The sequence below is a fragment of the Dipodomys spectabilis genome, unplaced genomic scaffold (assembly GCF_019054845.1).
Source record: "Dipodomys spectabilis isolate Male_0828 unplaced genomic scaffold, ASM1905484v1 ptg000023l, whole genome shotgun sequence".
Classification (NCBI taxonomy): Eukaryota; Metazoa; Chordata; class Mammalia; order Rodentia; family Heteromyidae; genus Dipodomys; species Dipodomys spectabilis.
The window spans coordinates 7,101,216-7,126,068 of NW_024870700.1; the positions used below are offsets into that span (position 1 = coordinate 7,101,216).

The 24,853-nt window shown below is 38.2% G+C and overlaps 1 protein-coding gene across 3 annotated transcripts in view; it reads left to right on the top strand.

The window, feature by feature from the left end:
• Gria4 (glutamate ionotropic receptor AMPA type subunit 4) overlaps window positions 1–24,853 on the top strand; it is a 268,341-nt gene that overhangs the window by 85,402 nt on the left and 158,086 nt on the right. For all 3 annotated transcript variants that reach the window (XM_042674862.1, XM_042674861.1, XM_042674863.1), the window contains exon 3: window positions 4,563–4,802. In XM_042674862.1, coding sequence (XP_042530796.1) covers window positions 4,563–4,802 — 240 coding nt within the window. The remainder of the gene's footprint in view (window positions 1–4,562; window positions 4,803–24,853) is intronic.

The window sequence follows — 24,853 nt, forward strand, 5'->3', positions numbered from 1 at the left end:
GAGTGGAGGAACTCATTGGGAAGTGCTCACCTTACCCCCAAAACCAAAGCAATCTCCTCTTCTCCTGAACCTTCTGAACCTTCTGCCTATGTACCATTAAAAATTATAACTACCAGTATCTTAGGTCAGAAAATGGTCATTCTTAGATAAAGCTACCCTATGAGCAATATACAAATGGGAGACTATGAGACAGTTAAAAGGGTTTCTCTTGTCTTTTCTGCTCTTTTCGTATTTCTCAGTGATCTCATGTTATATGTTTCACGGTTAATTCTGAGTCAACTCAGCCCTCTGGGTTTATTGATTCCACCATCAAGAAACATTTTCCACCTGCAGGCTCCATTATGTGTCTGTTGCTATGGATACAGTGAATTTTAAAAAGGAAATAATTAAGCTTTTTTAATAGCAGAAACACATTTTCAAAATTTTTCTTGCAGTCGAAGCTAGTGGACTAAAACAGGAAGAAAATAGCAATTTCAAAAGGTATAGCTTGAAATGGTAGATAAAATTCGATAACCTATCTTTTCTTGGCGTAATTAACAAAAATTTTCTCTTTCTTATAAAATCTGAATCATAGTGTTGATGGCACGTAGTGATATACCTGAAAGTCCTTTGTAAAACAGGAACATCTGTATGAAGAACATACCTGTTATTTCTTTCTGTGATGAAGTTCTGTGAGGAAGGGTTGTAGCAACCGCTTTGGAAAGTGCCCTGTGGCACATAAGTGGTATAGATATTACACACGTAGTTCAAGGGATAGTTTTGAAATGTTGCTTAGGATATCATGAGTACATAGATAGCAGCAAAAGTCAGAGAACCAGATGAGTGCACTTATGAACATATTTAGAGGAAAGGGGTAAGTAGAGAAAAGAGAATTTTAATGTACACAAACGGCAATGAAGCAGACTTCAGATATTTCCAGAGATCAGAGGAAGACCATTCTTCAGGTGTGCAGAACGCAAGGCAAGAAAGCAAAGGTGACAGACACCATAGAGGATTCCAGCAAGACGGAAGTGAAAACCTGAGGCTGAGGATATAACTGGAACCAAGCTGGCAAGAGTGGCTTAGGTGTCAAGGAAGGAAGTATAGGAGTTGGAAACAACGAGAAGAAAAATTTCTTCAATAAAAGAGACTATGAAAAAGTAGTGGAGTGTAGGAAGCATGCGAGTCCTTAGCTTTACAAAATAAAGGCGTTGAGATGAAAGGAAGTGAGAGGAATCATTTAAGAAAAGTAGCATTCCAGTTAGAAAGGCTACCAGCATGACTATGTTTATTGCAGCATTATTTAACATAGCTAAGATCTGGAACCAACCCAGATGCCTCTCAGTAGATGAATGGATCAAGAAAATGTCGTATATATACACAATGGAATTCTATGCCTCCATCAGAAAGAATGACATTGCCCCATTTGTTAGGAAATGGAAAGTCTTGGAAAAATTTATATTAAGTGAAGTAAGCCAGGCCCAAAGAAACATAGGTCCCATGGTTTCCCTTATTTGCAATATCTAGTATATGTCTGAGTCAAGCAGAAAAGGTCAGATAAGGTGATGTTAGGGAAATGAACCCTAAGATATGTATTCAAATTTTTTTTTTCTTTCATGCGATTGTTTCTAACACATTTATAAGATTATTTCTTTGTTGCTTTGTATGTCCCTTCCCCACAGTATAGCCCCTGCTTTCACTGTATTTGATGTCGATATAATTTGTGGAGGGGAAGGGGAAAAACAAATCGTTTAAATAGGGATACTGGTGGACCCATTGCAACAATGAGATGTACAAGTCGTTATGTCGAAAACGAACTTCACAACTTTAGTGTGGGGGCGGGGGGGGGGGGGGGTGACGGGGAGGATTGGGTGGGGGGGGCCGAGGGGGGGAGGATGGGAAGGGATGGGAAGGGGAAACAAAGGAGGAGGCTACAATGCTTGATAAGAAATGTACTCATTATCTTGCCCATGTAATTGTAACCCCTCTGTACAGTATTTTCACAATTTAAAAAAAAAAAAGAAAAAGAAAAAGAAAAGTAGTGTTGAAGGTAAAGGAGAAGAAGGGGACTAAGAAGAAGAATAGACTGAGTTCTTTCTGACCACACCGCAGCGATCAAGTTCAAGCCATATCTGGGATTATCACCCACAACTTGAGAAACATCTCATATGATTTGTGTGTGACACAATACTTCAAATCACAAATTATACCATAATTTCACTAAATTTAACATCTCAAATGTGGCAGCTTGAATGAGTCTCAGTGATTATTTTATGAGAAGATATATAATGAATGGATATTATCAGTTAAAGATGACTATTACTATATATTATGTACTAATTTATGTAATACACAATCAAACAGTACTGAAAGCTATGAGTGGATTATTTCACTGAAAGCCTTTTCCTGATTTTAGTGTCTATATCCCAAAGTATTTGTCAAGCTAATATCATCATACCTACTCAGTACCTTAAGTCTTATTTCATAATTTTAGATGAGAACGTTGAAATTCAGTTTGTTTTCTTTTTATATATTCTGAACACACTTATACTCAGCTGAGTTTGCTCTCTTAATTCATGTGTGCACTGATACAGTTTAATAAAGTCCATTGTTTGAATAATTGTATGCTAAGCAATAATAGATGGCATAAAAGATAGCAAAGCAAAACTTTTATTTGCATGCTTCCAATACTACATTATAATAATAAATATGTAAATAATTCTACAATAAAGTTTGGGCTTATTGGACCAAATTAAAAATTGTTCAAGATATTACAGGAAGTTGCTAGCATCAAACATTTGACTGACAACCTATTTTCATATTCAGAACTCCCAATAGCCCTAACCTACCAAGACTGAAAAAAGCACTAAGCAGGGAATAAAATGCTTCAAAGGAGAATATTACAACTGGAATTTTGGAAAAGAAAAATAAAATGTAACAGGATACTACTTCCTAAGGCAATGTTATTTGGTCTGAGACTTACATAGTTTCCAAATAATTACAAAGAAATAGAAGTAGAATGGCAGGTATCTATGAAAAAAGCAAAAATTATATTATTTATGATGATGCAAATGAACAAAGATAAAAGATGATGAAATAGCAGAGAATTTAAATCTGTTGAGGTCCTCTAGAAAAAAACTGGAATAAGACCAATAGTGCAGTGAGGACCAGAACAATGGGAAGTCAGCATGTTTATATTGAAGATCAACTATGAACAGCAGGGGGAGGGGGTCTTTGCACAGCATATTAACTGGTTGTGAACTTGGTTTCATAGCTGAGATTTTTCTGTCAGAACATTGTGCGTATGGCATTTGCAAACAGATAAAGGATAGTATTGTTGTTGTTGAGAAGGAGGAAGATAGGAGAAAGCCCCAGCATTGACCACCCAAGGCCATCTCTACTGGGCCCCACGAAAGCTACTCAAACCCTTCTGGAGATCTCCTGAAGTTCCTAGAGTGGAAAAATACTGTTTGGAAACGAGCATACGAAAATTGTACGCTACCTATCTTTTTCTGAACAAGAACTAAAGTTTGTGTGTACTTTCAGCACCACACTGAAAGTATGACTTTGAATTCTAAAGTTCTTGGACTTCATTTTTCCAGTAGTACAAAATGAAAATTATTTGAATAAAGTGAGTAGAACTCATTGAGAGGACAGCTGCTGCTTAGTGTATCCAAGAACCTGAACTCAATGTTTAGCAGCCCCCACTCCCCCCCAAAAACACTAACTGAATCAGATTACCAAGTAAAGGTTAATAATACAAATTACATGAAAATTAAGAGAACACGAAAATATGAAAAACAAGAGATTGCTGAGTAATTCCGGATTTAAGCCTAAGTGAAGCATACTTATATCAACACATCCAAAGCCTTGGTAGCATATTTAAGAAGTTAACATCAGATCTCACAGCATGATTTACTGACCCATTTAAGTTATAGGAGTTGAATTACATAAAATCTAAAGGTGCCCAAAGGGTAAATTAAAATGTTACTTACATCTTGCTAGAAAACTTCTGTCAGTCACACTGTCAGACCACAGTTTCAGAGTGGTCATTCAATTCACAAACTTTCTACTTCCTGGGGAAGCAAAGAATTAGACTTCCATGTTGTGCTTTCACGATGGAGTTCCTTATAAACTCTACTACAATATCTATCAAAAATAACAGTATTTGTTCAAATCAGTATCTGAGCACCTCAACTATAGTACTTTGTCCTCCAATAAGTTTACCCTCTTAATTAGCAATAGAATCATTTAAATGATAGTAACGTATTCAAACATCTGTTAACAGCTGTTTATAATTGTCTTACATGTCCTCACAGGTTAGTACATATTCATAGACAATGTAAATGAGATCTGAGTGGTAGAGGGCTTACCTAGAAGGCTCTGAATTCCATTCACAGTATGGAAGAGAGGTGTATTAACTTTTTTTTATTAACTTAGAGGGCTAGGAATATAACTTTCAGATAGAGTATTTGCCCAGCATGTACAATACTTTGGGTGCAATCCCTAGCTAGCATCAAGTAATTAATGAATATTAATTCCTGAATGTGCTGATAGTTAATGCTTGCTTTTCTCTCTTTCAGTTTGTTCCCAGTATTCCAGAGGAGTCTTCGCAATCTTTGGACTCTATGATAAGAGGTCAGTGCATACCCTGACCTCGTTCTGCAGCGCCTTACACATCTCCCTCATCACACCGAGTTTTCCCACCGAGGGGGAGAGCCAGTTCGTGCTGCAGCTGAGGCCTTCCTTACGAGGGGCCCTCCTGAGTCTGCTGGACCATTACGAATGGAACTGTTTCGTCTTCCTGTACGACACAGACAGGGGTAAGTCCTCTTTCCTTATCTACATCACAGAAAAGCCTGCCTTCTGTTGGGAAACGGCTTTGCATCACTTGTTTGACTTTGCCAATTGCTCTTGATTTTTTAACGGTTAAAATGATTACTTAATGGGTATCATCAATATTTTTAGTTTGACTGTGGAGGAAAATCTAATTTAGAAACACCCCTAATTCATAAAGTTACTTATAAGTAAACCATACTCTAACTGTGCTGAATATAATTATGAGGATAAGGCAAACAAACCAAGGTGATTTTTTTTCCCCTATCATACAAGTCGTATCCTTGGTGACCAGTCTATGTGGAGGTTTTTACATAGATAAAACATTATCTGGCCTATTTTCAAAACACAATTTGATTATGATGTTGTTTACCTAGAAATAGCATCAGATCCCACAGTTGAGGTTTGAGATCCCTCAATTCAGATGCCCACTACTGTGCCACTGATTGGCTAGCTATATATGAATCCCACAATCCCTTCCTTTAGGTAAGCTTATTTTTCCTTGCTGATCAATAAAGAGAACTTGGAGAATCATACGTTGCGGATGTATACACCTTTTGATAGTAATTTGCAATTTGCATTGTCTGCATATCTTTTCTTTCCCCTACAGTGAAAGTGCTTCTGCACAATTATATTTTATTTTTCCTCTTTATGTCTCACATAATGATCCCTGACAGTGATGCAAAATCAATGTGAAATGAATGAGTTAAACAAAAGTGCTCAATAATAGGTATCAAAAAATTTCGGACTCTAACGACTACTCATGTAATTTGTTTTTGAATAATGGTGCGATGTTTTTTGGGGTTTTTGGGGGGGTTTTTTGGATCAAATAGTTAACAGAGATGCAAAAGGAAAAAGTCACCTGGAAGAATGTTACTTCTCCAAAAGGCAATTTTCTTACCCTGAAAAAATATCTGAAGACAATATCCTCAATTTAGAATTAAGCCTAAATATTCAGAAAAAGAAGTTGCATTTCCCAGTAATTTAAAATCTTGAGCATTTCTTCAAATCTAATTTTTAAAAATGTTATATTTTTAGTGGAAAAGACACTCTTATAAATATATAAACAGTGGCAGTCCTTATATGAGTTAGATCTTTTAAACAAATATACCTTTTGCTTGTGTCTGTTACCCAGTCTTGAATGTTTATGGCATGTTTTAAGTCAGTCTTAACACCTTTAGTAACAAGGTGAATTTATGAGCTGGAGAGAGATGAAGGGAAAGAATCCTACCACTTTTCAATCCTAATCAACACTGCTAGTAGTTCTCAAATCTGTTACGATGCACAGTAATTTAAAGTCTCATCTATAGAATCTGCAATGGCTGAAAATTGCCCCATTTTACTAAATCCTGGTCTCTTTAATGTTTTTAGTCTCCAAGTTTTATGTGTACTATTGCTCGTAGAGCTGATGGTGTTATTTCAGAGGTTGCCAAATATCTCATATGCACTATCCTATACATTATAATGTTACATAAATTGTTCCTAGGAGAGAAATGTTTGGCAAAGGATAGAGTAGAAAATTTTCCTTTGGCTCATCTTGGTTGTTTTCTTTGGTTTGTTTCATTTCTTGTTAGCATCAATTTCACAAGAATATATTCTCCTCATTGCATAACAGGTTTACAGAGCACAGGAAATAGTATCTTGGGTGACATCATGTAAACACAATTCTATCTAAGAAGAAAGCTGGTGTAAGAGGGGGCAGAAGGGGACAGAAAACTTTTGTGGGGGAGCAGGAGGGGTCTAATTATTTCTACTTTCATAGTTTCACTACATGCATGCTTTAATTTTTTTAATTCTCTCATCCTTTTGCAAAATGTCAAGATCTAAGGAACAAAAAAAAAAAAAAGGAGCAAATGAAACATCTAATTTTTCCCTTAGTAAATAAGTCTTAATAAATCCTGTTTTCATTTTTGGGTTCTTAGCTCCAGTTCTTTTGTCTTCCATCTCTTTCTCATATTTCTAGATTTCTTTACATTTTTTCTCTTTCTTCTCCTTTCCTAGAAACCTAGAGTGATGGGTGGATAGACAACATGATTTCAGGCAAACTGGAAATTTTAATACTTATTTGTTAACAGAAGTAGATGCTACAATGACTAATTTCCTATGTTGTCTTTTTGGTCTGTCGGTTGGTTATAGTCCATTTAAATTATCAGTTAACTCAGGATTTAGTTGATAAACGAAAACAACTTCGTTTGCAAACTTGCAACTCTGGACAAATGGAGGACTTACGGGCAGTATGTCTGGAGGAATTCTATCTCAAAACTGTCCAAGCCCTTCTGTAAGACAAAACAAAACAAAACAAAACAAAAAACACTTGAATCATTGAAGATCCAAGTTATTATGATTTGAATTCCTGTGACATTTTTACAAGAGTAAAATGTTAACCACTACTTTTAAACTCCTATTAGAAATAGCTTTATGATATTGAAGACTTGTTTAATTCGAAGACTTGAATTTTCGTTTTATAAAAGGATGTATAAAGCTTCACCTTAAATAAAATTTAGTTCAGTAAAAAAAAACAAACTTGCAACTCCTGTTTACAATATAAAATCAGAAAACTCACTATGGGAGATACTGTTTTAAAGAATGTCTGATTAATAACAGTCATTTGTTTCTGTAGGTGTTCTAACTGGCCTAAGGGATGCCAAGATGGCTGATAAACCATTATTTTTAGGTGTATCTGTGAAGATGCATCCCAGGAGGCTAGCCTTTAAGTTGGAGGACTGACTAAAGATTTCTCTCAGCACAATTAGTCAATATCACAGTCCATTCAGATTCAAAGAGAAAAAAATGCAGAGGAAAGATGAACTTGCTGTCTGTGCTTGAGTTGGGACATTTGTGCTCCTGGTTCTTTGGCCCTTGGAACAAACACCAGGATTAAAGTCATCCATCCTCTGATTCTCATGCCTTACGATGTAGACTGAGATATTTGCCATTGTCTTTCTTCTTCTTAGTTGTTCAAACCTGTACTGAAAACCACTTACTGGGTTTCTAGCTTGTACAAGTTACATTATGGTGTTTTTCAACCCTCATGATCAGAGGAATCAAACTCTCGCAATAAATCCCTCCAGATGGATAGTTTGAAAGTAGGATGGATGGATGGGTAGGTGGAAGGAAAGAAGGGAAGGAGGGAGAGAGGGAGGGAGGGAGGAAGGGAAGGAAAAAGATTTTTTTTTCTGAAGAACCCTTAAGCTACCTAAGCATTCCCTAAACTCTAATTCATCCATAATATAGTAAGATCACCTTATTTGTGGACTTCTTATATGAGGTTTTGACCAAGTATGGTCAGAATAATAAAATCAAAAGGAATTTCAAAAACAAGACCTTTTCATCCATCCCCCCACCCCACCCCACCTTACCCCACCCCACCCCACCCCACCCCCACGCCCTGCATTGCACATCTCAACTGATGTTCCCTGGCCCACGTGATCATGAGGTTTGTTTACATGGCTGTGTGTCCTCCCCTAAATTTTGTGAAATTCTGCTTCTCAAATAGTGAATGGTTTAAAAAAAAATAAAAAAAGCAAAATGGTGCCTAAGAAGCAAGTAAAATTGAATATGTTTAAGTGACAAGGAGAAAATTTGAAATTTGTTGAAAGGAGGCGTATCTTTAGTGAAAGTCAGTGGATGGTACAAGAGAAATGCATCAGGCATCTGCAGTACGGTACTAAGCTCTGTGCATTTACCCAGTGGAGGTCTCCGGGGAACCTTGTACTCAGGGATGCTGAGGATCTACTGCATAGCAGAATGGCAGATGGCAGAACAAATAACTATATTCCTTATAACACATGGACATGAATTCAGACCAAAGTAAAATTACTGATATCACTTCCTTCTTTGGAATCCTTTCAGATAACAGTGGAATGGGATAGGTCAGAGCTAACTAGATAACTTTTAGGTGAGCCTGGTTCCATGCAATGTCTACAGGACAAGATTATGAAGTCCCCATTTTCTCCACTTCCAGTTCTTAACTACCACACTTGCCAATGCTCTGACAGCAGACATCTACCCTGGATAGTGCCGCTTAATAACTATAGCTCACTCTTTGTATTAAATACAGGATTAGCAGCCAGGTGGTGATGGCTAGTGGCTATGATCCTAGCTACTTAGAAGGCTGAGATCTGAGGATTGCTCTTTGATGGCAGCCCTGGCAAAAAAAAAGCCTGTGACACTCATCTCCAATAAACTACCAAAAAGCCAGAAGTAAACCTGTGATTCCAGTGGTAGAGTGTAGAGCGTTAGCCTCCAGCAAAAGTTCAGGGACAGTGACTAGGCCCTGGGTTCAAGCCACAGGAACAACACTGTGTGTGTGTGTGTGTGTGTGTGTGTGTGTGTGTGTGTGTAATAAACAGTAAAACCTATAGTTAACTGGCATATGAACTGAAAAGAATTAAGAATCGTTCATATTCTACCCTGGTATTACCCAAGGAAGAATGAATAACTTATCTTTTAATGTACAATAATATGAAGCCCTGTATTCTTAACCCAGAAAATGAAAATATTTCCCTGCCTATAAACGATCCTACTTGAGTCTGAAATGCTCATGAGGATGAAAAGCATTTCCCTTTGTGTAGATCTCCTAGGAAAACATTCAGGTAGTTATCTGTGGTTTTGTGAACTCATAAGATTTGAGCTATATTTTTTTAACTCATGCAGATACAATTGTTTATAAACTTTGATTGCATTCATGGTCAGACTGGGCATCAAATATGTACTTGCAGCCAGTTGTCAAGGGTGAGCTTAATCTTAGCCCATTCTAACCAGAGGAGAACACCATGAATGGTTCCTTTTGAGCCTATAGCCCTGATCTCTAGCCCCATCGAGGCCAGCAGGAGAGCAGAGGAAGATTAGGCTATAAAAACAATAACAAGGCTCTTCTCACTTATCACAGAGGGAGAAACAGGGTTCTGGAAGCAGCAAGGCAGCCGCATATCTCTTTGTTAGCATCTTCTTTGGATTACTACAGTATTTATTCCCTGCCCTCATTAGCCCACAGAGCCCACAGGCTAATACAGGTTGGGATTGAGAACATGAGCAATAGATGGAGAGGCAAGTGAATGAAATAGAGCACATCACAGGTGTCTTTATGAGCAGGGTCTGGGATCTCTTCCTTTGGTGAAAGGAGGCATAGGAAGGGAATTTGTCAGCCTGTCTGTTGCCTCTGCTGGCTCTGGTTCAAAGGGAATGACTCCATGACAGATGCTGGAAGTCACCGTGAAGGAGTACTAACATCTAACAGGGAACCATGAGAGAAGAATAATGGTGAGAAGCTTAAAAACGAGGATGTCAAAGGAAGAGAGAAGAACAATGTGAGCTGTGGGTTCACAGAGTGTAGACGATCTGGAGATGAAACAGAGCAGCCTCCAGATGCTGCTGTGGTACAAGCACAGGCTCTGAAGGTTCTGAAGGAATGGGGCAGGGTCAGTGCTGCCTGCGCGTTTGTGCTGAGCCTAAGTCGGGTTGGCTATCACCACCTCACAGATGCTAGGTGCAGGTTGTTGACTGACAGTTCGCCAGGGTGGTGGCTGTTCTTGGAAGATGAGCAGATCTGATCCAGGTGTTTTGTGGGGGGGCGGGGGTGTTCTGTCCCTGTAAAGGGGCAAGGAAATTCAAAATGCCAACCAGCAAATCACAAGAGGAGTGTGTAGGAATCCAGTAGGCTTCTCATTTTTTTCCCATGTTGAGTCCTTTAATGCTTTTTGAAATACGGAATTTGTGTGCAGAAGTTTTGTTTTGCTAGAGCCCTGAGCATCATGTAAACCTGTCATTGAGTTATTCAACCATGTCTAAGAGGAAACCTGTTCCCTAACGTCCTTCAACTATGAATATAAAGTCTTAATCATTTTATTTCCGGTAAAATCGCATAGGCTTTCTTACCAATTGCACATGTTCATGGTTTCCTGAAAGTCTTTCAATTTAAAAAGTTGCTCCCTCTAAAGATCTGGAGACAAAAGACTCCTTTTAGAGCTCTAATTGAACACATGGCCTCCATATTTTATTACATCAATGAATTATATGAATGAAACAATGGGAATGCACAATTAACACTGAAATGCTTGCAGTGTGAAACCTATGCTGAAATTAAGTTTTATTCAACAATACTTTATAGGTTATCCATCACATTATGGGGAAAAAAATGGTCCTGGGGTCTGTGGAAAGCAGTGACTTAATACGTGTTGAAATGAGAGAAAAGCTTTAGATACAAAATATACATTTCCTATAGTTGAACCCATGACAGACCATCAGATCTCTTGCATTTCCAAGGAGAAATAGAATTTTTCTGTTTGGTGAATGCAAATATAATTTTTTAAAATGCAGAGAATGTCAATTTAGGACAATTACATGACTAGAACACTCAATGCCTGGATTCAAATACAGGCCTCTGTCCTTGTCACACATTTGACCTTGGGTAAAATCCCTAAACCACTGGATTTCAGTGTTCTAATCTGAAAACTTTGTATCAAATTCAAATCTACTTTGATTCTACTAGGTTGCTGAGTTATAAACTGCTTATAAGTGTCTTCCATGTAGGAGTTGTTAGTTATACCTGCTATTTATTGCTACTTTGCTATTGGTGTGCTGATACTACAATAATTTATACTTACATTTCAAACATAGATATCATTATAATAGTCTTACCATGAATCAAAAGTGTTTATATTTTGTATTATGAAACTTGAGCCTTCTAAAAACATGGAAATTTCTAGTTACACGTGTTAAACTGTTGAAGGAACAAATCAAAACACATATTTTGATTGCCTAATCTCTTTTTCCTTCCTAGATCTCCCTTCCTCTAATTGCTTCGAAAGTGCTGGCATTTCCCCTTGGTTCTGTCTTCACTCACTTCGCCTACTCTGTAAACTTCTTAAACGGGCATGCCACATTCCTAATTGGACTTATCTCCTAACTTCTCATCACTCTTTAGAGAGTACAAATTTCTTTACACAATCTGTCCGCTGACCACTGCTCCTGTCTCATCCCAGAGCCCCGTTCTCCTGAAACTCTACCCTCCGGGGGAGGGGAAATGGCCTTTCCAAGGATCGTCGGGGAGGGGGGGGGGGTGTCTTTCTCTTGCCTTGGCAGTTTTGCAAATCTCATTTTCTTGATCGCAAACATATTTTGCACACTTTGCTCTTTGATTAAGTCCTCTTCATCCTATATTTTCCCATCTAAAGTCTTCTTCCACCTGCTTAGGGGAGTTTGTTCCCTTCCCCCTCTTCCCATTGCACAGGCATTTTGTTTTCACCCACCGAACACTTTTATTTCATTTTTTCAATCCCTTCACCATTAGACCCTTCAAAGTTGCACAGAGCAGGGAGTCTGTCTTACTGAGTTTTTCTGAATAAGGATACCATCTTTGGTTATGGTTACACCTAATCAATACAAGTAGATTCTATTTCTAAATTCACCTGGTGTAGGAAGGACTTCCAAGTTTGTATTTAGAATTCCCTTGTTTCCCTGAACCAGACTCACTTGCGTATTAGGCACTAGCTCAACATTACAAGAATGAATCAGTCTTCTGCTCCCTTCAATGGTTTCATTTTGGTATTTTCCCTATGGTGGCACTTTGTTAGTAATACAAGTCTTTGCTGCTTTCTTCTCCTTCACGTAGTTATACTCAACCCATCATTAATCTTGTCAAGTCACCCTACATGCACCCAATTGTCTCTATTCTAATATCTGCTGCCTTTGTCAGAGCCTTCTTCTCTCCCTACATTAACCATCTTTTCTTCTTTGTACCAAGATTGTCCTCGATCCATCTTCCATGAATTTGTCAGAGTGATCTAATGGCTATTTTTCTTCTTTCTTCAAATGCTATTCAATAGTGCCCTAGAATTTATAATTATCTTAATGTACTTGACAATTCTGTGGCAAGGTTATATTATCCATCTGGAATATATTGCAGACTAGAACATATTCTTCAATTCTAGATGAGTTTGCATAAGTTCAGATGACTTTTCCTCAAAAGTTTAATAGAACATTTCTTAAAACATTTGGGCATCGAGTGTGTAAAAGAATTTTTAACCAAGGTTTCCATTTCAATTATGATTGTAAGGCTATGGAAAGTTGTCTTATTTCTGCGATATCACATTTGTCAAGACACAAAATACATTTGTATGAAGTAGTGAATGGATTCTAACTAAACACGAGATGTTTCCCATAATACTAATTCTTTGAAACATTGAGAGATTTATTTTTCAATTCATAGTCAGTCAACAATATTTCAATCTCAAAGGAGAGCATTTGTTATCTAATTTTAGCAGCAAGTTTTTTTTAAACATGTTTCTTCAATCCTCATGCATCTTTATTGAATTTCTGATTGTACAAAACAAGAAAGGTATATGGATATCTTCAACCTTGGTCATAGATTTGTCAATTTCCTAAGGTATATGTACACATATACATATACATGTATACACATATATATGAATATGTATACATGTATATGTATATGCATGTATATATATGCATATACATATATACATAAACTCAAAACATTTGCAATTTTTAGTTTATTCTTGGTAAGTGGAACCCCCTTTGGGGGTGCTAGTACTGAGTACTGAGGCTTGAATTCAGGGCCTCTTTGCTCAGCTTTTTGTGCTCCTTGCTGATGATCTATCATTTTAGCCACAAGTGGAGGATTTTCGGATTTTTGCAAGTTAATCACAGACAAAGGCTCTCAAATTTGTCTTCCCAAGATGACTTTGAAACATTATTCTTGGATCTCAGCCTCCTGAGTAGCTAGGATTTTAAGTGTGAACCACCAGCACCAGGCTTGCACTAATGTTAGACTATTTAATGGGTCCCTCACTCCTTTGTAAGGCTTTGTATCCTGAAGTATTTTATTTCTAATACCAAAATAGCTGCTCTAGATTCCTTTCGATTGAGATATTTTCCAAGTGTACCTTTTGCCACCTCTTTTTTTGTTGTTGTTGTTGGTCCTGGAGCTTGAACTCTGGGCCTGAGCGCTGTCCCTCACCTCTTCAGCTCACGGCTAGTGCTTTAACACTTAAGCCACTGCACCACTTCCAGTTTTCTAGTGTTTTATTGGAGATAAGAGTCTCACAGACTTTCCTGCCCAGGCTGGCTTTGAATCTCGATCCTCAGATCTCCTGCATAGCTAGAATTACAGGCGTGAGCCACCAGCGCCCAGCTTTTATCTCTTCATTTTGAAATTTTCTTCATCTGTATGTTTTATGCACATCACTTTGGTGGCAACACTGCCATTGTACATAGGGAACTTCACGAGGTGTGAGTGTTCTGTATTTCATTCTTCCCATGCCCAAAAGATAAATAGAAGCGTTAATATATATCATTACTAAGATTACTAAGATTAAAATACTTAGAACTCAAGTAATTTTTCTAAAGTCACACAGTAGTTGGTAATAGAGCTAGGAGTCAATTGCCTTTGTCAGTCAAAGAAGTAGACATTGTGTTCATTGTGTCTTTCTTAATGAGGGAGAATGATCTGCTCCTGGGTCCATATTCTTTTTCTGTAAATGGCCAGGTAGAAGATATTTTAGATGGTATGGTTTGTGTCACATCTACTCATCTGTGAGATAGTAGGTAGTGATCAACAATGCATAAAGAAATGAGTATGCCTAGCTTCTAGTGAAAAGTCTCTTTATGGACACTTAAATCTGATTTTTTTTTGTAATTTTAATGCCAGTTTTGTTTTTCATTTCCCCCTCTCTAAACTTCAAAAGTAAGAAAATCTTTCATACCTCAAAAACTATATGCGGTGGTGGTCTGTATTTGATGGGTTCATGGTCAGTAGTTTTCAATATGTATATTGATTTTCATTTTTAAAAAGTATGATCGTTAAATATTATGCTACTTGTCAAGATTAACCTGGGTTACATTGAAGATCCAGTTAAGTGTTAGAAGCACTTTTCTAATTACAAGAATAAATAAGGTATTATCCACGTGTATGAGCAGGAACACCCTCTGAAGATACCTCTTATTCGTATTCCTTTGGGCAGTCAGGATTTTGACTCTAGAAATGGATAAATTTTTGTTTAGAGTCAGGCTAATAACTCTTCTGACCATTATTTTCTCTGTTTATTGTGTCTCTAGTCAATGATTCAAACAATTGTCTGATCTTTCATAATATTAGCAAAATCTCTAGAGATATTGTACTCATTTATTTTGGAATTCTTGCCAACCAATGTTTTGAGCATTTTGTTTAGCAACAGGGCTCAACTACTTGCCACATCCTAACAAACTGAAGGAGAAAAACCACAGTAACCTAAAGAATATTTGAGGTTATCGTTGAGTCATTTGGAAGCCATGTTTCAATGCATATGCATAGTGCTGTACGAATTTGGGGGAAAGGATAGAGACCCCACAGTTTAAAAATAAATGGGTAGCTTATCAAAATGACAGAAGACCTTCATGTTCTTTGTGGGAGAACAAAATGGAAAGAAAGGTCTTGGATACTCCTAGAGTAAAGAGCATACCAGACAAACAGACCAGAGCATTGGGTCAAAAGGTCATGGAGTTTTGCAAATGGTGAGAAGCCTGGATAGCTCCACACCAGAATTGCACACGATTTACAGGGCATGGAGATTGAAAAACTCAGCACGGTTGCGCTTTCAACTGAGCTCTCACTAGAGTTTGTTGTCTTTGTGACAAGTAAGTGGGCGATCCAGGCTTCACATGCAGAGAGTCTGGCCTCAAATTAGTGTTCTTAACTAATAGTATGTCACCAACGAGGACCTCCACCTTTAATTTGAATCAAAGAGAGCTAAAGAACACCATGGAGTAAGTAGCTTCTGGAGAATTGCTGTAGAGCAGTAAGCAGCACTGGGGCTAAAATTAATCAAATAAATGAATAAAACAGAGCCTCTCACGTATCCAAATACTTCAGCTTTAGGAGTTTATTTCTGCATGGGCATTTGAGTGCGGCAGCTGCCGTCTGTACTCTTTGTGTGGCCACAGGTGTTTGATGTACGATGGGAGCTCATAATGGCAGATGACAAGACAAGCATCATGGACCCTGCCAGCCCCAGGAGGCAGTGCCAAGTTGAAAACCCAGAGTAAAACATAGGCATTGCCAATTTTCTTCCAAATGGATTTTTATTGAAGAAAAACAGAGTTGTCTTCTAAAAAAAAATCAAATCATCTGGAGATGGATAAAGGATGATATTAGCATAAAAATAAGTGACATTAGTCAGCTTAAAAACTTACAATGCAGCTAAAAACTGAAGATGATAAAAGTGATAAAAAAATCAATTAAATAAAAAAAAAGATCACTTCAAGATGACATAGAAACAACCATCAGAATCTACATATTTCAGTTTTAGGAAGTCGAAGAGTTGCTTTGATTTTCTTGTAGAAATTCTGTTTAAAGAAAGAAAAAAAAAGGAAAAGGGAAGAAAGATACTGTGCACCGTGTTTTTAAAACAAAGAACACACCTGGTATTTTCTATGAGCAGATGTTTAATGGGTCAGTGGAAAGAGGCTAGAGAATGCTACAGAATTCCTCCTTGTGACAAATCAAATGGGTGTCTATGCATGATCTCCTATATGTTCCAATCTATCTATCAGCTTAGAAGTATGTAGCAAAGACTAAACAGAGTACACATTCCTGTTGTAGAAACTACACTATGTCCATAAGAGAGGTACGAAGAAAAGAAGCCTACTATCAGATTTATTACTCATATGCTTTTTATTTATTTTTTTGTCAGGGCCTGGGCGATGTTCCTGAGCTTTTTGCTCAAGGCTAGTGCACTACCACTTTAAGCCACAGCAACACTTTTGGTTTTCTGGTGGTTCATTGGAGATAAGAGTCTCACAGACTTTTCTTGCCCGGGCTGGCTTTGAACCATGATCCTCATATCTCAGCCTCCTGAATAGCTAGGATTATAGGTGTGAACCACTGGAACCTGACCTCTCAGATGCATTTTTAATTGAAAGAAAAACTCAGAAGTTCATGTAGGCTTTCCATTAGAGGAGAGGGACAGTGGCCCAGAGTGACAACTTGAAAGACCAGGAAGCAGCAGGAAGGCAACACGATCTGCATGAAGAGCTTAGAGTCTAGTAAGTAGCTGTGAGCTGTGGAACAAATACTGGCTTTCTCCAGCTTCGCAGACCTAGCTCAGTGACTGGCATAAAACTGGTGTTCAGTTAATGTCTAATGTTGTGTAAAATGACATAGCACCTTCCTATGCAGATTATACTACACCATAAGCCCTCGTGTTATTTGAGGCACATACATGACTGGACAGGGTTACAGAGAGGGCCGGTCATTTTGCTCAGAGTCAAAGAAAAGGATAGCATGGCAGTCAAATAGAGCTTGATATTAACTGAGAGGCTTCCAGAAGAATTGGAGGGAAAGGGAGTAATGAAGGGAGAACCGTGTGTACAAGCCCATGGTGGCTGCACACAGTAAATTCTTCAGGATTGCTTGAGAAGACAAGGTGTGGGATGAGAAAGAATGAGACTAACGGGGTTATTTGGGACAGAAAAGAGACAAAGTGGGATTGTGGCTGTCCTACCTGAGATTTGGGTTTTGTGCTGTAGGTAAAGGAATACCTTTTAAAGTAATGACTTAAAGTTTATCGCTTCAAACCATTATAGCAGACTCTTTGAGCAGAAAACCAACGGCAAATGTCAGAATGCACCCTGTGAATAAGTAAAACGAGCATCATACAGCACATACCCGTAAATGCTAAGCAGGTGTTGAGTATATGAGTCATGAGAGTAGGCTGGCTGTAGTCAAAGTTTATCATTTCCATCAGAGCCAAATCTTATTTTTAAAGACTTTTGCTTCTAGTTTATTTAAAAATAACAAACAAGACTCAAACCATGAGTTAAAGTAACTCATGGATTCCTAAATCCACTGCATATTTCAGTGCATAGTATGTGCACTGTAATCCTCCTATTTTAGGTTTTCTACTGTAGCTGGGAATGCAGGTTAGGCCATAATGGCCAGATTCTTTCTGTTCAGAAGAGTCTCATGGGTTTTTCAGCTCAGGCTTGGCTAGAACCACAATCCTCCATTTATCTTAGAAAGACAGACATGATTCACCGACACCCAGCTCTTTTCTTTCTTTTGTTAACGATTCACCTTATGCATTAAATGTGTTTTTTTCCCCATTTTTGTCTATTGAAATTGATCTTTTAATAAGTACAAGGTTGAGCAGAGGTGAAGCAAAAATCTTAAAAGAGTAAATTAATGGCTCAAAAAATGAATGAAGCAGCTACTTAGGATGTCAAACAAAAAAAATACAATGTTTATTTCACATTAAGCAAGTAGATATTTTAAAAGCCATTCATAGATTATTATAATTGAAGTTTTAATCACTATCAAAGGACATGATGTTTTTCCACAAACTAATATAACATCTAATTAACATATAATTAGAAAGCTATAAAAATTCAGAAAGAGTTTAAACTATTACTCTAGGTTTTAACAAAAACCGCAAATTAAGATAATGACATAAGACATGTTAATCATATATTTAAAGTACTTTATATAAGATCCAGAGTTAATCTACAAAAACAAATTCGTGCTCTTTTTGTAAGTGGTTCATAGATAGTTGTGAAGGTGGGAGGGAAAGGAGGGTAGGGAAAAAACAAAGGAGGAGGTAACAATGCTAGATAGGAAATGTACTCATTACCTTGCTCATGTAACTGTAACCCCTCTGTACAGTATTTTTACAATAAACATACATACACACACACACACACACACACACACACACCAAGCTGGCTGCTGGAGGCCGTTGGCTCATACCTATAATCCTAGTTACTCAGGAGGCTAAGATGTGAGGATCATGGTTCAAAGTCAGCCTGTGCAGAAAAGTCTGTGAGACTTTTATCTCTAATCACCAAAAATAAACACCATATGTATTTAAAACTAGTAGATTCAGAAAAGTAGACACCTTGGAAGCTTTAGTTGCTAATATAGTAGATAAGTAAGCAAATGCCAATTCAAAAATGTAAAGAAATCAAAATTCATATAAAATTCATACATTTATGACATCTCCAAATGTATAACGATCGATGAAGCATGGGAAATACATGCACTAGTTTTACCATTGCAGGCATTCTGGACTCTGTTTACAAGGAATGACCTAGTGTGTGCAGTTCGCAAACACGTAGGAAAGTGGAACTACAAAATGAAGGGGCAAGAAAGTCAGAGAGTCTTGTTCCCAGAGGCACGTCCAGCCTTAGCCACACACAGCTGTGACACTGGGAGTTATCCAATTGCACACAGATAGATCTCTTTCCATTCATTCAGATGATTCTGAATTCCTTTCAGAGACACATAATGCCAGGGCAGAAGTATGCAAACTCAATGATGGTTCATCATCCAAAGGAAAAACTCACGGAGCCAGAACAGCTGCTCCTCAGACAGGCTGCAAAACTTCCTTTATCTTCCGTATCTTCCTGACACTTGGAGTTTCAAAGCATATTGGATTTTTTTGTGTGTGTTTACTCAGAGTAGTAAACATTTTATGAATAGGGCTACTCAAAAGATTGAGAGACCTTGAAATTAAACCAAAAAAATAGATAAACTAGTTTCTGGGACATGTGAGGGTATGAGCTTGGGTATTTGTGTGTAAAAAATCTTACCAGTCTCTTTCATAATTGAGCTATGAGGTAGGCTGAAGGAATGAACATGAGAGCATGTATGAGCATCCGGCTTCATGTTGCTGGCTTCTGTGAGGCTGGATCGACAGGGCAGGGGTTTACCTTGAAGTCACTTCACTGTGGATGCAGACAGGAGGGTTTCCCTCTTAGCCCTGCCTGTATACCGGTGCCATTCAGAATGGTTCCATCTCTCGCTCACTCAGCATTGAGTCACATGGAAATAGTAGCTTTCTTCTTCTCACAGGGTACATTTGGGGACCGAGTCCTTAAACTAGCCCCTGGGTCATCATAAGAATGTTATCAGGGCTGTCATCTATATTAGTATTTGGTCTGTCATCCATATTAGTATTTTTTTTTTTTTTTGCTAGTCCTGGGGCTTGAACTCAGGGCCTGGGCTCTGTCCCTAAGCTTCTCTGTGCTCAAGGCTAACATTCTACCACTTGAGTCACAGTGCTACTTCCAGCTTTTTCTAAGCAGTTGTTTTTTGGGGTTTTGGGTTTGGGTTTTTTTGTTGTTGGTGTTAGTCATGGGGCCTGAACTCTTGGCCTGGGCGCTGTCCCTCAGCTCTTCAGCTCAAGGCTAGCGCTCTACCACTTGAGCCACAGCACCACTTTTGGCTTTCTCTGCTTATGTGGTGCTGAGGAACCAAACCCAGGGCCTCATGCACTCTACCACTGAGCCACCTTCCCAGCCCCTCTAAGTAATTTATTGGGACAACAGTCTCATGACTTTCCTGCCTGGCTGGCTTTGAACTATAATCCTCAGATCTCAGCCTCCTGAGATCTGTGAGCCTTATGTAATCCTAACTAGAATTATAGGTATGAGCCACCAACACCTGGCTATGTATTAATGCTATCCTACAATTATATTTCTATATTATTTAAGAAAAATTAATTATGATGCAGTTAGGTCAGCTGATCATCAGAATTAAGTTGAAGGCTTTTTAAGACTATTTTCCAGGGACACCTCTCTATTTTTATAATTTACACAGAGCTTTGATCGGTAGCTACTCAAACTTCGCTTTTGTCAATAAAATATTCAAGTCAATATTTATTCTTGAATATGAGCATTTCACTGCTGAAATGCCACAAGTGCAAAAGTCTGGCCTTTCTCATATTGTCATCCTGGTATTTGGCAGACAGAATGGATGACAGCTATTTCAGAGCTGGTGGAATTTTAGTCAGTAGTGCATGTATGGAGGCTTCTTGAAATTTCATTCGCTTTGTTCCACAACTCCTGCTGCTCAGTGCATCTTGCATTCAGAAATCCAATCAAACCCTTTTCCTTAAGTGAACATCTTCCTGGCATAAATAAGATCGGTGTTATAAGAAAAAGTCTGGTTAAAAGAAGACATATAACACCTTTGGAAAGAAAAAAACATCATTTTAATATGCAGACAGTACTTATTGGGAAAAATACTGCAATGTTTGTCAGATCTGAGATTTGAACCCAATGGTAAGAGGGAGACCCATGTGGCTGCTGCCATTGGCTTCATAATTGATTCAAGATGCCAGGTAGGAAGCCTGAAGTAATGATAATAAACCGAACATATATTGAGCCATGGAATGTTCTCTCTATGTGGAAATGCTCCATGTAAGCTAGTTTAATCCCCAAGTAAATCAATGCCGGAATTCAAATACAGGGAGTCTGTTGCAATGCCGGGGTTCTTTCTGGGCTGTACTATGAAGATGATGGCATACGGGTAATTTAGAAAAAGCAAGTTGCCCATCCAGATTTTGATTTCTTCATTTGCAATTTCAAATTTTAACTATAGCGAGAAATAAATGAGATACCATTTGCCTATATATTCAATGTATTGAAGAGCTGATGACATCTTGCAGTACTAGATAAAAGCATCAGTTTCACACAAGTTTACCATTAAAAATCCTATTTAATATTTGTTTTCAGAATAACAATATGGCAGCGTCCCTAGTTTTAAGTTGTTTCAGTAGTTGCTTTATTAATAGTATCGCTTAGAAAATATACAATATGTTTGCTGTGATCTGCTCCTATTTAATGAGTAGGAGTGGGTTACTTTTAGTCAGTATCTCCAAGGTAGATCGGGTAAAAATCAAGATGTAAAGTGAAATAAGGAAAAAAATCTCTGATTTTTTTTCTGATCCAGTGCATTCACCTGTATTACTTATAGACGATATTGGAATTATCTTTCTAAATACACTTAAACAGATCTTACTTAGAGAATTGAATAATTAGTGCTGGAGTTCTCCAGCCAAAGCCAATTAGAATTTAGCACCAAAATGTCTGTAAACAGAAGTGGAAGGTAAGCTAGGTACCAGAGGCTCACATCTGTAATCCTAGCTACTCAGGAGGCAGAGATCTGAGGATCACAGTTCAAACCCAGGTAAGACAAGTCCATGAGACTTTTTTTTTTTCTGTCGATCATGGGACTTGAACTCTGGGCTGGGCACTGTCCCTCAGCTCTTCAGCTCAAGGCTAGTGCTTACCACTTGAGCTACAGTGCCACTTCTGGTTTTCTGGTGGTTTATTGGAGATAAGAGTTTCACGAACTTCCCTGCTTAGGCTGGCTTTGAACAGCCTTTCACCAGCCTATTTCCAATTAGCCACCAGGAAACTGGAAGTGGCTCAAGGCTCAAGTGGTAGAGCACTTGCAGGGACAGCTCAGGGACAGTGCTCAGGCCCAGAGTTCAAGCCCCAAAAATGACCAAAAAAAAAAAGAAGTGGAAGTTAGACATTTAGACATTTTTAGTGACACACAGGCACACAGGTAGAGGAAAGTATTTAGTTACCCCTACCCTCATTCTGAAAATAAAATGTAACCAGGGAAATAAACTTCTTTAGAAGAGAGATCTTAAGATTTTAGCATTACAGACAATACTGATGATGACCTAAAAGGCATATGAGCAGAGACTAGCGTGCTGGTTCATGCCTGTGATACCAGCACTCAGGAGGCTGGGACAGGAAGATGTCTAGTTCAAGGACAGCCCGGACAGTATTGCCAGATCGTGCCTCAAAAAAGAAAAGAAAAAACAAAACAGAACAACATGGGACACCTGTTAAAGAAGCATGTCATAGTTTTGCTGCCAGTGACAGCATGGATAATCTAACATCGTCAATCAAAATATAGATTTAAAGAAATACTCAAAGTGTACCCGGATGGGCTGTGTTATCCTTTGTTCCCATCAGCTTTCTCCTTATTATAGTAGACCATTATTTAACTTCCCTGTGGCCATGAGCAATTCTACCTCTGTTGGTATAAATATTTTTTTCAGCTAGAAAATTATTAGTCATATTCCTCTTGACATTATGTAAAAGAAAAACCACCAAAGTTCATATTCTGACATGCTGAAGTGAAATGTAAGCTTACATAAACAGATTCTTTAAATGACTCTGGTTTAATTTCATTGTGACTCAGGGTGACTTTACTGATCAAAAGAAGCAACCAAAAAAAAAATTGCTAAGTGAAGTCATTGTGGTATTCTTAACAGTCCTAAATGTCAATTTGAAGAATAGGCCGATTCTTTTGAAGCACCTCTATTTAAAACAGAGTGGACAGTAACTCTGATGGATGACTGGGGCCCTCTGACTCACACAAGAGGACTTTATGCCTCTGCAAGTGAGGAGGAAAATGCAGGGTTTTTTCTTCCTTCTGTCATCCTCAGACAGCTATGAAATGCTTTTAGCTGCTCAAAATGCAAAACTGTGTACCCAAATCCGAGAGAAGATCCTTGGTCCTTTCCCTTCACCTGCATTGGATTGGTGAAGAACCGCCAGTTGGGTGGGACTATGACCCATTTCTTTATTCTGTTCCCTTTTTGCATCTTTTTTGACGATACAAACTTTTCTCTTGCTAACCTGTCATGGAGACATCTGTTACCTTTCTAGACGCCAATGCACAATGGTATGTGTCACCCGTTAGTTATTCCGTGCCAACGCTGCAGGACAAAGGCTTTTAGTATGCTTTGTCTGAAGCACTCTTTAGCTCTGTCAGTCACTACGGATGTGTGTGTGGCCCACAATCCTCAACTTCAGACCCAGCTATCTATAATCAATGAGCTGAGTGATCGCTCATGCTGCATCCCGGCTCCATAATCCCCTCGCCAGTTTTCAAACTACCTTGTCAGGCACTGAGAATGAAGAACAAATTTGAAGCGTCCTACTTTGACTTTAATGCCCTGGTGCACCATTTTTTTCCATTACTTTTTCACCTTTCTAGCTCAAGGCAGGAAATTAAAAAGATTAGCTATCATGCTATCAATTGAATAATGTGGCAGTCTGTGGAGGCCTTCGTAAAGGTTTGCAAGAAAGAGAAGAATTATCATGCTACTACTAATACTTTGAATTTTGTACTTTGATGGACCAACAAAAGATTTTTTTTTGAGAAGGATGAGAAGAGCTATGTCTTAGAAATGCAAATTAAAATATCAGATCATTGCCGATGGAGCTTTATATACCTCCATTTACTTTTTTCTCTGGCTTGGTCATTCGTTGGCTTCTCTGCCCTGAAGAACCTTGGCTGCCCATTGCTGAGCCATCTTCATCCTGGCAGTAGTCTACTCCATTTATCATCATGCAGAGTGTGTCAGCAGATCCAACGGCCTCTCTTGAGTGCTACCCTCCCGCTGGGCAGATGATGAGCTCTAGCGATCCATCGCTGAAAGTGCTGAGGGAGCATCCAGCCCAGATGGCTTTCTTGCTGATCATGTCTCAGGATTGTTTAATTTTGGTGGGTTTTTTTTTTTAACCCCTCCAAGTTGGCTCATTTAATATAGAATACACAAGAGGCAGTTTGGTCAGAGTGTACGATGACCAAAAAGTATAAATAACATTGAATTATGAATTATAGTACTACAAAAATACTACTACTACTACAACAAAGACAATCTCCAGATTAAGGCATTTTCCACCATGGTAAAGAGAAAAAGAAATCGATAGGTATATGTATACCATTACTAATGTGGTCTACTTCATAGATCAGCTTCTTCACTGAAATCATGCTTGTATATTTACTATGTGCTGTTTATAGAAGGTGCTGAGGTTATCTTTCTCCTACATTTTCAAAGGTTGAAATATTTGGCTATGATATGCATATAGGACAGCCGTATTCACTGATAAGTCGCCTTCAACCATTTCCTTTTCTAATTCTCCCATGGGTTGTTTTAATTCATCACTTACTAATGTACCTTAGTGATGAACAGGACTGCCATTCCTGTTGCATCTTTTCAACTACCTGGAATGTGTATCAACACAAACCTCCTCCTAGACATACTATCCACTCACTGGTCCTGTCCTGGCTCAGCTTCTAGAAGATTCTGTCATAGAACAACTGAGAAAATGAGATAACCTAGTATACAAAAAACAATGTGTGAAATTTTTTTTCTATCTGTATCTATATCTGTGTCTATGACAAAGAGCTTTTGGGCTCTTCTTACTGTAGAGGAGAGAGAGGAAGGAGGAC